Source organism: Austrofundulus limnaeus, unplaced genomic scaffold, assembly GCF_001266775.1.
Source record: "Austrofundulus limnaeus strain Quisiro unplaced genomic scaffold, Austrofundulus_limnaeus-1.0 Scaffold1795, whole genome shotgun sequence".
Classification (NCBI taxonomy): Eukaryota; Metazoa; Chordata; class Actinopteri; order Cyprinodontiformes; family Rivulidae; genus Austrofundulus; species Austrofundulus limnaeus.
In genome coordinates this window covers 16,576-28,765 of record NW_013954197.1, presented here as the reverse complement: position 1 = coordinate 28,765, position 12,190 = coordinate 16,576, and the positions used below count along the sequence as shown (strand labels likewise).

Below are 12,190 nucleotides of genomic sequence, written 5' to 3'. Positions count from 1 at the left end.
ATGGTCATGTGATGTGAGTATCAGTCACCTGGAGGCAGGACTTAAAAGCCTGAATTTTGCCTGAAACTCTCAGACTGAAGAAGTCTCTTGGAAGAGAGACAAAACGTTTCATTAAAGAAGAACCCGTCCAGAGGACATATACAATTTTTTTTCCTTTTTTCTTTTTTTACTATCTACAGGTGGTAAAATAAAACAGGATATTGCCACCTCCAATTGATTAAGCACTGTGTGAGACCTCTTTCTTTTACTCAAAATGGCCGTTTATCACAAAGGACTCACCCATTTGCCAGACTTAAAGTCTCCCCAAAGTGGCTTTGCTATCTATAACCCCTTTTGAGACCAGATCTCCTGCTGAGATATTGTCACCCAAGGAAGCTTCAAAAAGACACRTTTGCATACCATCTCATTTATGGTTTTAGAGCACCCCCAAAAGGCTGGTYTCCTAATTACATCATGAACAAATGTCTTTCTGTTGTTTGTCATCTGATAAAAGAAAAAGAAACATTTTTTTCTATCATGATTCAATCACTGTGATAATGCTTGATTTACCGGTAATTACTTCACAAGTAATCTATCACTCTGCGTGTTTAACAGCAGTAAAGGACCGTGAAAAGAAAGATGGATCATGTGACTGTTTTCAGCCAATCCTGAGTTTGTACAGTCAGGGACAATAGATAACAGTTAGTTCTGGTTTAGAGTTTAGAAGAAGAGTTGAAAGGAGAAGAAGCAACAGAGGACTGGAGTCACAGCTCCATTTTTCCCCTTTGGGGACATTTTATTTTATTTTAATTTTAATTTTTTTAGTTCACTTTTTATAGTGCGGCGACTGGATTTATTTAGGAACTGAACTGACCAGAACTTCTATTCAATCAACACGGATCCAAAACGACCTCCTCGTTTTCCAGCTGGAGCTGACCAAGCAGTTTCGGTGTATTAAGTCTGTACCCGCAAGGGACCACTCTGAAATCGGGCGGCACCAGTGACCCAGCCTTGCTCGGACCTCCGGTACCCTGGGACAGGCCTGACGATTCACATCGAATTGGTAGGAAAGAACAACTTTCTACACTTTGGTGGTGTGCTCAGCTGAAGTGGTGAAGGGAGAGTGTTGGTAACGATGATTGCATTGAATGAAGATCTGGCAAGTTCATTCCTTTATAATTCACGTCCCTTCTTGATAAATGGATTAACACTTTCTTTTTATTAATCTGGAGGTTTTCATTTATTTTGCTAGTGTAGAAATAATTAGAAGTGGTTCAGTTTGAATAGTGCTAGAGGTGATTATAGGGTGATGATGTCACGTTATTATCAAACCACCAGGTCGTGATAATAATATTGTTTCTGTTTGCCCCAAATAACCTGTCTGTATTGTTACCTCTGAATCATTAATACAGGGTATATTGTGAAATTTCCATGCTCGTGTGTGCATTTATTTATTCGGTTTGCCGTCTAAACTGAAAAGAATTCGCTCTTCAGTAAGTGAGATTGAGTAAAATTACAAGATTAATTTCCTGTTATTCACAGGTGGTGCCCCGTTTTCATGCTAATGAGTTACGAGAAACATGTGATTTAGCAACTTTTCAATAATGAACTATTTTCCCCTATACACTCGTCATCAGAAAATTATATCTGTTTATAAATAAATGCTCTGTGTGTTAAACTATTTATTATATCCTCCAGTAAGACTGAATCTGTTCCTGTTAAATGTGTTTTTGGCACAACTTTGTGTGTCCTTTATTTAACTGCGTCCATGTGGATGTAATAATTGTTAATCATGTGGATGTAATTGTTAATCATGTGGATGTAATAATTGTTAATCATGTGGATGTAATAACTGTTAATCATGTGGATGTAATAATTGTTAATCATGTGTATCTGCTGTGAACAATAATCATTTTCACATCATGAACAGTTTCTCAGAATCACCTCTAAGTGTCTCCAATGGAACAAGAACCACAGAAACGTGTGACACCAGCCCTGGAGTTGGTGTGGAGCTGCGCACATTTCCACGTTCAGTTGAGTTTTGATACATCCTGAGTTTTGCGTGGATGACGTACGCAAGGTTTTTGTGCGTACACATTGTTTGATACATGAGGCCCCTGGTGTTCTACAAAACAGCGTTGGTGGCTATTCAGGCCATTTCCTGGCTGCCTGACCAATATGAAGGATTGCCGTTCTAGCAGCACTCAAGACTTCAGCCATGTGCAAGCTGGACTCGGTCTGCAAGTGGTTCTGCTCAGGGTCACGGGCCGGCTGTGGTTCCTGGACTTTGCTGGCCAATCAAATGAATTGATCTTGGAGAAGCTTGAAGAAATTTAAAGTTATTAGTGGTTAGTACTGATGTTAAAAGCACAACACTATATTCTTAGGTTTTCCTTTTTGTAATGTTGACAGTGTTTAATCTATTATGTTTTGATTGAAATAAGTTCAGTTACACGTCCGAAATATGTGACAACACATAATCAAACGTTGTGATGACATTAGCTGAGAATTTTGTCTGAATGCCTGTGATTCAGCTGTAGGTCAGTAGGGGGCGAACGCAGGCATATGCAAGCCACATGAACTTCCTGGTTTTCCGTGAGTGTTGGTTTCCTGTCAGCTTGAGTGACAATAAACCTCACTCAGATCCAGAATTCTGGTGTTGTATGGTTTAATTCCTTCTACAAATCATTTTATTTAACAATTGTGTTTTTAATATCGATTTCAGTTTATTGAATACGAATTTTCTTACAAGCTGATAGCTCGGCTCAGCAGGATTGCCCACATTATTTGCCTGATTGGATTCACCACATTGGATGCACCAGCGGACATTAAGGCAGATGGAAAATTATTATTGTCTGACTGACCCTAAACATTTTCTTCTGTTCCCAAACAACTGATTACAGATTAGCCCCCCAACATGTGAAGGCTGTGGATCTGATTTCTCCTGGTGTTTACGTTGACTTGAGGCTCCTCCCCCACCTCTCCCCTCCTCACTCTATTTAATCTGATCTCCTGAAGGTCAACCTGGAGCTGCACAGAATGAACCATTCAACACCAATATTCTGAACTAATGGCTGAACTACAGGTTTTATTTTTGGGAGGCTGGGTTCTTAGGACTCATTCCCTCAAAACTCACTTACTCCTCTGGTTAATAAATGTGCTCTTGCTTGTCGAGTTTTTTTTTTTGTCATAAACACCATCGTGTACCATATTTCATTAATATAATATGGTGTTTTGTTTTTTTTCCCTCATCTAAACTTCTGTGGTATTTTTGTTTTTCTTTTTAAAAGTAGCGCGACCCCTGCTGGTTGCTGCATGACCTGATCACCTGTTCCCTCATGTTTTTGTCATGTGTGTCTTCTTGAATGGGTGTTCTTAAATGTAATTTCATTGTGCTCCATACAATGACAATAAAGACATCATCAATCAAATATTTCCCTGCAAATTACCTTCTATATTTTGCTGAACTCATAGGTCCTGTTATGATACTAATCCAACGTGAATAGGCATCTCTGTGATTTGGGCAAAAATGGGATGAATCCCATTATATAATTAGTTTTGTTTCCTGGGTGCATTTTTATTGGCTTTTGTTGAAGAATGAAGGTTGGATTAGAGTGCACTGAAAATCTTTAGGGTCCCGGGCCAGAAAAACCCGACCTATAATGTGCACCATCAAAAAGAAAAGGCTAAAGAGAAGGAGTAAAATCACATGCAGATGATGGCTCACTTTGTGTTGAGAACATTTTTTTTTCTGTTTGTAACCTTCTGGCTGACACTGAGCGCCAAGCTGTGGTCATAGCACAAAGGTCTGTAAATATCAGCAAAATCACAGGTTTCAGCTATCCTGTGTGAATATGCCATAAAAAACAGATGTCAGGGAATAATTTATTACTCACATGGGATCCTTAAATAATGTTTATCCTGTGCGAATAGGGCTTATGTTGGAGTTGTGTTATTGACTGTAAAACAGAAAAGTCTGAGCCAGGATGACTGGAGGGAACTGGGCAATGTTCAAACAAAATCCAAGTGCTGGTACAGTGCTTTGTGCCACATGGTGGACTGGATATTAAACTGTCAAATATAAGCAACTTAGCTTTAGCTTATGAATTATTTTTTCATCTATGCAGTATCTTAGCGTTAGCTGAATTAATTTGTATTCATAAGTGGTTTAGAGGTATATGAAGCTAATGTTTCGGTTAGCGGTGCCCACCGTTGCAGGGAGGTATTGTAAACTAAAAATAGCGTCGGGAGCGCATTGATCTTTTTCATCACCTTATCAAAGCCTTGCTCCTCCAGCCTCCTGCCCAGAGTTTCGCCAATTCCCGACAAAGCCATCACTGGTTTGTCACCCATCGGTTCACCGACAAAGTCCCGGTGCTTCTGAGATGTAGTAGACATCACGACTGTAAAGAGCAGAACGTTACAGGAGAACATTACAAAGAACACTGCAGAAACTGCATTTCCTGTGAGAATGCTAGTGTGAATGCTTCATGATGAAAACTTCAGCTGAAAGCTGCTAAAATTCAGCTGATAATATCTAATAGCAAAAAATATTTTTGGAAACCTGAAAGAAGCAAAAAAAAAAAGCTTATCTTTGCAGAAAAACAGTAAAAAGGAGCAGGTTTATAGATGAAAAAGCTAAAAGCTAAAATAGCTGAATATAGCAGAAAGCAACTATAAGAAGCATAAATCGTACAAAGTAGCAGAAAAAAGCACAAAAAAAGAATAGTAGAAAGGAGCAGAATAACAGTGTGAACTAGACATGGGTTTTTACAACGTAAAAACAAGTGTACATTGCCATGTAGCATGTCATTGCAGCATGGCTTTGCCTGCAGCATTGGACTTACAGAATGAACTTTGACCAAGTTCAAATGTGTTTTCTAAACCAGCTTGTGCCTGTCACGTCAGCAGGTGTTTGTAATTAAGGTAATTGTGTGACAATATGAAGTTTGAAGAGATTTTTGTTAAAGTTGCATTAGCTGGATTTTGAACCCTGACCTCGCACATGAAAGTCCATGACATAGACCATTAGACCAATAGAGCTGTGGCAGAAAATGGTGGCAGGGGTTGATTTGTATGTGTGCAGAAAGAGGCCACATTACCAATACAATTATTGACACAAAAATGCATAATATTACAACAATAGAGCAGTATTAAGACATTATTATAGTAAAACATCAAAATACAATCACATTAGTATTGTAAACACTGAACTATTGAGATTAAATATAAAAAAGCTATGGTGCAGCACCATGTTGAGTACAGCTGGGGGCAGTATTGGACCAATACAAGGCCTGATTGACTCCCATTATATGAATTTGGAATAAAGTTTAAACATTAATATTTCAAAAACTACAAGTTGTACAGGCACCAAAAGGCATAGCCTTCATTCGGCACAGGAGCTTTACAGATATAAATTACAATGGCAGCTCTAGGACAAAGTATGCAGGAGGAGAAGCATGGCAAAGTTGAGCTGACTTGGATGGGAAACGAATCACAATAGTGTGCGTTGCATTGGCCATGCACACTGACTAACAGAAAAAATATTTAAAAATAGCATAAATAAGCTGAAGGTAGATGCCACAAGTTGAAATCAGCACCTAGATGGTGAAAATGTCAAAAAATTAAAATTAGCAAAAAAAAAAAGCTTAAAAAAATGCAAAAAAAAATTATAATTTGTAATAAAATAGCTAAAACAGCTGAAATTTTCAGTAAAAAACAGCGAACATGTAGCTGGAAATTATTTGATTAGCATTAAGTTATGCTAATTATGCTGTGAAGCATTCACACTGACAAATTCAAGTTAGCAAACACAAGTTGAAATTAGCACCCAGATTTTAATCTGGTGTAGAAAATTTGAAATTAGCCGAAAAATTAGTAAAAAAAAACAAAAATGTGATAATTTGCAGTAAAATAGATAAAAAGTATCTAGAAGTTTAATGAGCATATGGAAGCATGAGGAGCAAATGTTTGCTGAACTTAGCTAATATAAGCTGTAATAGCTACCAGGAGCATTGGGTTCAGATATAAACACTGATCATGTCAGATAATTATTTAATCGGCTCTGATTAAACAACTTCAGATACAACGTGCTAAAAATAGTATCCATGTAAACAAAGCGGGCTGAATGAGACGTCACGTCTTTACTGCACATGTGGGTCACGTCGGTGCTGTGTAGAGTTCACACTGTGGTCTGATGCAGCTCACATTTATAATGTAACGTGAACGTTCACACTGAAAGATGATTGTTTCAAAAAATCTGAACTGAGCAACAAGACCTGCAGTGTGAACGTAGCCTGTGATTCTTAGTGATTTAAGGGCCATGGAGGTCAAAGGTCACAGTACATTAGATCGGTCTAATTAAAAACAAGCTAAACATTGGTATACTGGCAGCTGAGAGTTAGGTCTATCACAAACAGTAGCCAAAAAATATCCAAGATGGCCACCAAAGCTAATTTCAAATTACTTTAACGTTTCGATTATTTTAATGCTATACATATGAGACAATATATCACCGATGCTATATTGCCTTATATGTATTAGCTCGGCGCTAGCACGACAAACAAGCTAACCTGTTGTCCTCCATCCATATTTTCAGTTCCAGGCTGAGTCATTTCTACCTTCTCCTCTCTGTCAACGCTCTCTGGTTTCATTTAAAAGAGTCGATCATCAGATATTGTCCAAGATTAACCTTCAGGGTGGATATAGCTCGCTAGCAGCCTCGCACCGAGGACCTATCCACGTCATCATTTACCCAGAATGCTTTGTGTGCAAATAAAATGGCTCCGTCCGTGTTAAAATATATTTTTAAACTTTTAGTTTAAGGGTTGCCAGTTCCATTCCCCATTCCTTCTCAGTTGTTGGGCAAGACACATCCCCTGCCTTGCCTACTGATGGTGGTCAGAGGGTCCGGAGGTGCCGGTGCATGGCAGCCCCGCCTCTGTCAGTGTGCCCCAGGACAGCTGTGGCTACAGTGTAGCTTAGCACCATCAGTGTGTGAATGGTTGAAGTTTAAAACACTTTGAGTCTGTAGAGACTTGATAAAGTGCTGGATGAGTTTAAGACATTTATTACAAAAAATATCTTTACTTTGTGCAGAACTGATGTTTGGAAACTGTAAATACATAATAATTTGTGAAATCTTGTGACTTGAAAGAAAAAAGAAAAAAGTGAAGATTAAATCATAATTACAAAAAATCTCAATAATTTTACATTTCAACATTAATTTTAGACATTTAAATGTCTATTTTTTTAAACTTAAACCAAATTAAGCAGATACTTATATTAGTAATAACAAAGGCTAAAGTATAATATAAAACTGTTTTCAGTTTGCTTGAGAGGTTTTCTTTACAGATATTTTATTTATTTATATATTTAATTAGTTATTTATTTATTTGTTAAATTTTATTTTTTGCGGGGGAGGGGTCCTTCATGCTGACTGGACCAGAAACCAACACTCAACACCCACACAGTCTTATTTTAATTAAATGGTTAATAAATGGTCAAACTGGTTAAAACCTTTCATAATAAATTAATAAATTAATTTAAGTCTGATTTGTTTGGGTTCTGTGGGGCTTTTAATTTGACAGTTAGTTCTGATGGACCGGAACTACAGTTACATCTCAGACTGGACCCTAATGATCGGAAAGAGAACCGGGTCAGAACTCACCTGTTACCTGCTGGACTTCACGTGCACTGGACCGGGGTCACGTGGTGTCTCGGACAAACAGACAGACGCTGAGAAACACGTCAGATTTAAACATTAAAAGCACCTGAAACAGGCAGCAGGTCTCTCACAAGTCCGTTTACATTACGTGACACGTCACCTGGAACGACCAGGCCCGACTGGACTCACCTGAACCTCAGGACTCAGGTAGGACTTCGGAGGAACCCAGAGAAACTTCTGTCATCTCTCCAACAAGCGCTTTAATCAGAAACCCTGCAGTGGACGCTCTGACTCTGACGTCATGACGCAGCCAGCCAAAGATTGTTTGTGATGAGATGAGTCACTCACTCGTAACAAAAGAGAAAACACCACTGACACTAAACTCTTCACTTTTTCTTTTAGTGTCTGTGACAAAACACAGATATTATTAGAAAGAAGAACTACTGTGCGTTAATTCTGTGTACACAGAAGCTTTTAATAATACATAATTTGTTAATACACAGACTACTTTAAATCCTATCCCAGTGGTGGGCACAGTTCCCCTAAAGCACTAATCAGTGTGCATTGCCAATGCAATGCACACTGTTGTGATTCATTTCCCATCCAAGTCATCTCCACTTTGCCATGCTTCTCATCCTGCATACTTTGTCCTACAGCTGCCATTGTAATTTATATCTGTAAAGCCCCTGTGCCAAATGATGGCTATGCCTTTTGGTACCTGTACAACTTATAGTTTTTGAAATATTAATGTTTAATAATTTATAATGGGAGTTAATGGAGCCTTGTTTTGGTCCAATTCTGCCCCATGCTGTACATACTCAGTACTGCACCATAGTTTAATAATATTTAAACTCAGTAGTTCAGTGTTTACAATACTAATATGTTAGTATTTTGATGTTTTACTATAATATTGTCCTAATAGTGATTTATTGTTATAATATTATTGCAGTTTAGTGTCAACAACTGCAAACAGAATAATAATAACAGTTATCAAATTCAGCCCACGATAGTCAATATATGGATGAAGATCTACTATATAATCTTTTTCAACAAAAAATATTCCTGCCCCTACAGGCGAAGTGGAGGGGTGAATTATACCTGAAGAGAGAGACTCTTGGATATAATTCTTCACTCAGGATCTGACAGATTATACAGCCAACTGGAGGGCTGAGAGACACCGGGCAATAGCACGATGGCGCAATCATAAGAATGATGTGGAGGTAAAGACAGGGCTTTAGCTTTATTAAAGACTGGAGCCAAATCATGGTACTCTTGGGGAACTATTGACAAATCAATTCTTTCAGGGGAGCTCTCCTTAAACATAAGACTTAAGAGTTATTTATAAATAAGAGTTATTTAAACAAAAATCACTCCAACATTCCACTCTCTTTTCGGCCCAGTTTAAAACAGGATTATGCCTTTTTAATAAAGGGAACCCTTAAACCAGTTGTGGAGTAGTAACAAATAAAAACTGAAAAGTGTGCAATATTATTCAGCCCCTTTACGTTCAGTGCAGCATACTGACTCCAGAAGTTCAGTGAGGATCTCTGATCTAATGTCCTAAATGACTGGTGGTGATAAATAGAATCCACCTGTGTGTAATCAAGTCTCTGTATAAATGGTCCTGCTCTGTGATGGTCTCGGGGTTCTGTTTAAAGCAGAGAGCATCATGAAGACCAAGGAACACAACAGGCAGGTCAGAGATACTGTTGTGGAGAAGTTTGAAGCTGGATTTGGATACAAAAAGATTTCCCAAGCTTTACACATTTCAAGGACATCTCAATATGATCACTGTGCAAGTGATTATATTGAAATAGAAGTATCAGACCACTGCAAATCTACCAAGACCTGGTCGTCCTTCTAAACTTTCATCTGGAACAAGGAGGAGACTGATCAGAGATGCAGACAAGAGGCTCATGATCACTTTGGATGAACTGCAGAGATCTACAGCTGAGAGTCTGTCCATCAGTTGTACACTGCACAAATCTGGCCTTCATGGAAGAACGGCAAGAAAAAAGCCATTTCTCAAAGATATTCATAAAAAGTCTTGTTTAAAGTTAGCCACAACCCGCCTGGGAGACACACCAAACATGTGGAAGAAGCTGCTCTGCTCAGATGAAACTAAAATCAAACTTTTTGGCCACAATGCAAAACGATGTTTGGTGTAAAATCAACACAGCTCATCACCCTGAACACACCGTCCCCACTGTCAAACATGGTGGTGGCAGCATCATGGTTTGGGCCTGCTTTTCCTCAGCAGGGACAGAGAAGATGGTTCAAACTGATGGGATGGAGCCAAATCCAGGACCATTCTGGAAGAAAACCTGTTGGAATCTGCAAAAGACCTGAGACTGGGATGGAGATTTATCTTCCAACAAGACAATGATCCAAAACATAAAGCAGAATTTACAATGAGATGGTTTACAAACAAACATATCCATGTGTTACAGTGGACAAGTCAAAGTCCAGACCTGAATAATCAATGAAGAATCTGTGGAAAGAGCAAAAAACTGCTGTTCAAACGCTCTCCTTCCAACCTCACTGAGCTCCAGCTGTTTTACAAGGAAGAATGGGTAAGAGTTTCAGTCTGTCCATGTGCAAACCTGACAGAGACAAACCCTGAGCCACTTGCAGCTGTTACTGTATCACAGCAAAACGTGGTGCTACAAACTATTAACGCAGGGGGGCTGAATAATTTTTACACCAATTTTTCAGTTACTATTTACAAGTTCAAAAAGTTTAAAATATTCAATAAATTTTGTTCCATTTCACGATTGTGTCCCACTTGTTGTTGATTCTTCACAAAAAATTAAAAATTTATATCTTTATTTTTGAAGCCTGAAATGGGGCAAAAGTTTGAAAAGTTCAAGGAGACTGAATACTTTCGCAAGGCTCTGTGTCGCTGCAGACGAGTTTCCAGAGGAAGGGACACACCTGACTGAACGAGCACAAAAAGGTCTTACTTTTCTACCCTAGCATCAGATTTTCACGTCTATTTTAATTATATTTAGTTTCATGCTTGCTGTTGTTACTGAGGTAAATAGAAGACTTGGGAATAATAACAGATTATGTTAGCTGCTGGTATTATATGTTTATATGAAGATGCCACAAGTGTCAGACCCTAGGTCTTAAGAGCAACATCAGTTGCTAGTGTTTTTTTTTTTTTTTTTTGAGACATTTAGGAAATAGGGAGATCTAAAAATTTTTAGTGATATGTTGCAATTTCATTAAAAACAAAAGTAGTTTTGGCTGCTAAAATTAATGTGAAAGTAGTAAAAGTCAAAAGAGAACAAAAAAAAAAAACAACAACAAAAGAGAAGAACCAGCCTTTTCTAAAAACAGAGCAAATACAACTAACCAATCAGTGTTTATGCTTGATAAACGCCTATGAGTCTGCAGAGAACCCCCACAGAGACATCTGTGGGGGCGGTCGTGGCAGAGTGGTTAGGAGAGTCGTCCTGGAACTAGTAAGTTGCCCATTTGATCCCTCGTTCCAGCCATCTCAGTTACTACTTGTCAGCCTTAATAACATAGACCATTGGTGCCCAAACATTTTCCCCGAGGGGGCCAAAAATGAAAATCTATCCATGGCTGCGGGCCAAATGCAGTTATATAATACATGAAATACAAATACTTTTTTAAGTAAAGTCCTTTATTTTTAACGATTAAGCTGTGCTATGACCCTCTTTTGTACTTGGAGAAAGTCTGCCATATGCTCAAGTAGCAAAGTCTCATAAATTGATAAAATATGAGTTTTTGTGGCCTTATAAAGTGTGCAAATCTACATGTGGAGTTAAATCTGATCTAAATATTTCTTGTTGTCATATCACGTTTCATGTTTAATCCTCATAAAACAAAGAAATGTCAGCACCATGGCTGAAAACTACCTTCACTACAGCCCTTTTATATAGTCATTTGACCAATGTGTTTGTGTTTCTACCTATAGGATAACAGATTACAACCTTGTAACTTCGGCAACTGTTGGTGGGCCAAATCAAATGGCTTGGCGGGCCAAATTTGGCCCGCGGGCCCCAAGTAGATTTTCATCACAATGTGGAAGCTCAGTCTCATTGTTTTCTTCAGTGACACTAAAGGCTGAATTAGAGCAGGTGGCCTTTAAGGTAAAGGCAGCTGCTTTACAGAAAAGACTAGACTTAGAAAAACAAGAAGTGGCGTGGCACCAATAGAAAAAGTACAAGAAAATTCAGTTAGAGGTTGAAGAAAAACGAGTAGCAGAGTTTGAAGCTCAGCAAAACAAAGTTGAAGCTCCTTTAAATGCACAGTGCGTAGGATTAGTTGTTTTCAGCGACATCTAGTGGTTGAGTGGTTGAATCATCCTCCCTGGTCCTCCCCCCGCCCCCACCCCCCGCTTCCAAACACAAAGGAGTTGCTACGGTGTCTCTCAGGTGTCAAAAACCTTTGATAATTCCAACCACGATGTCTACCAGCAGCTTCAGGGCTAGTGATGTTTCAAGTGGTAAGATTATGTAGAGGTCACCTCTAGTGAAGAAACAAGATTTACTGCCTCGGAGCAGGCCTCGGACA

The 12,190-nt window shown here is 38.7% G+C and overlaps 1 protein-coding gene across 2 annotated transcripts in view; it reads right to left on the bottom strand.

The window, feature by feature from the left end:
- The window catches only part of LOC106536379 (barrier-to-autointegration factor), an 11,369-nt gene extending 3,427 nt beyond the window's left edge, over positions 1-7,942 (bottom strand). Inside the window, exons 1-3 of one of the 2 annotated variants that reach the window (XM_014033640.1) lie at positions 7,835-7,942; positions 7,649-7,716; positions 4,252-4,382 (exon numbers count right to left, since the gene is read on the bottom strand). In XM_014033640.1, coding sequence (XP_013889094.1) covers positions 4,252-4,377 — 126 coding nt within the window. In that variant the 5' untranslated portion in view covers positions 4,378-4,382; positions 7,649-7,716; positions 7,835-7,942. The remainder of the gene's footprint in view (positions 1-4,251; positions 4,383-7,648; positions 7,717-7,834) is intronic. The other variant, XM_014033641.1, reaches the window with a different exon arrangement.
- Positions 7,943-12,190: the final 4,248 nt, after the last annotated feature.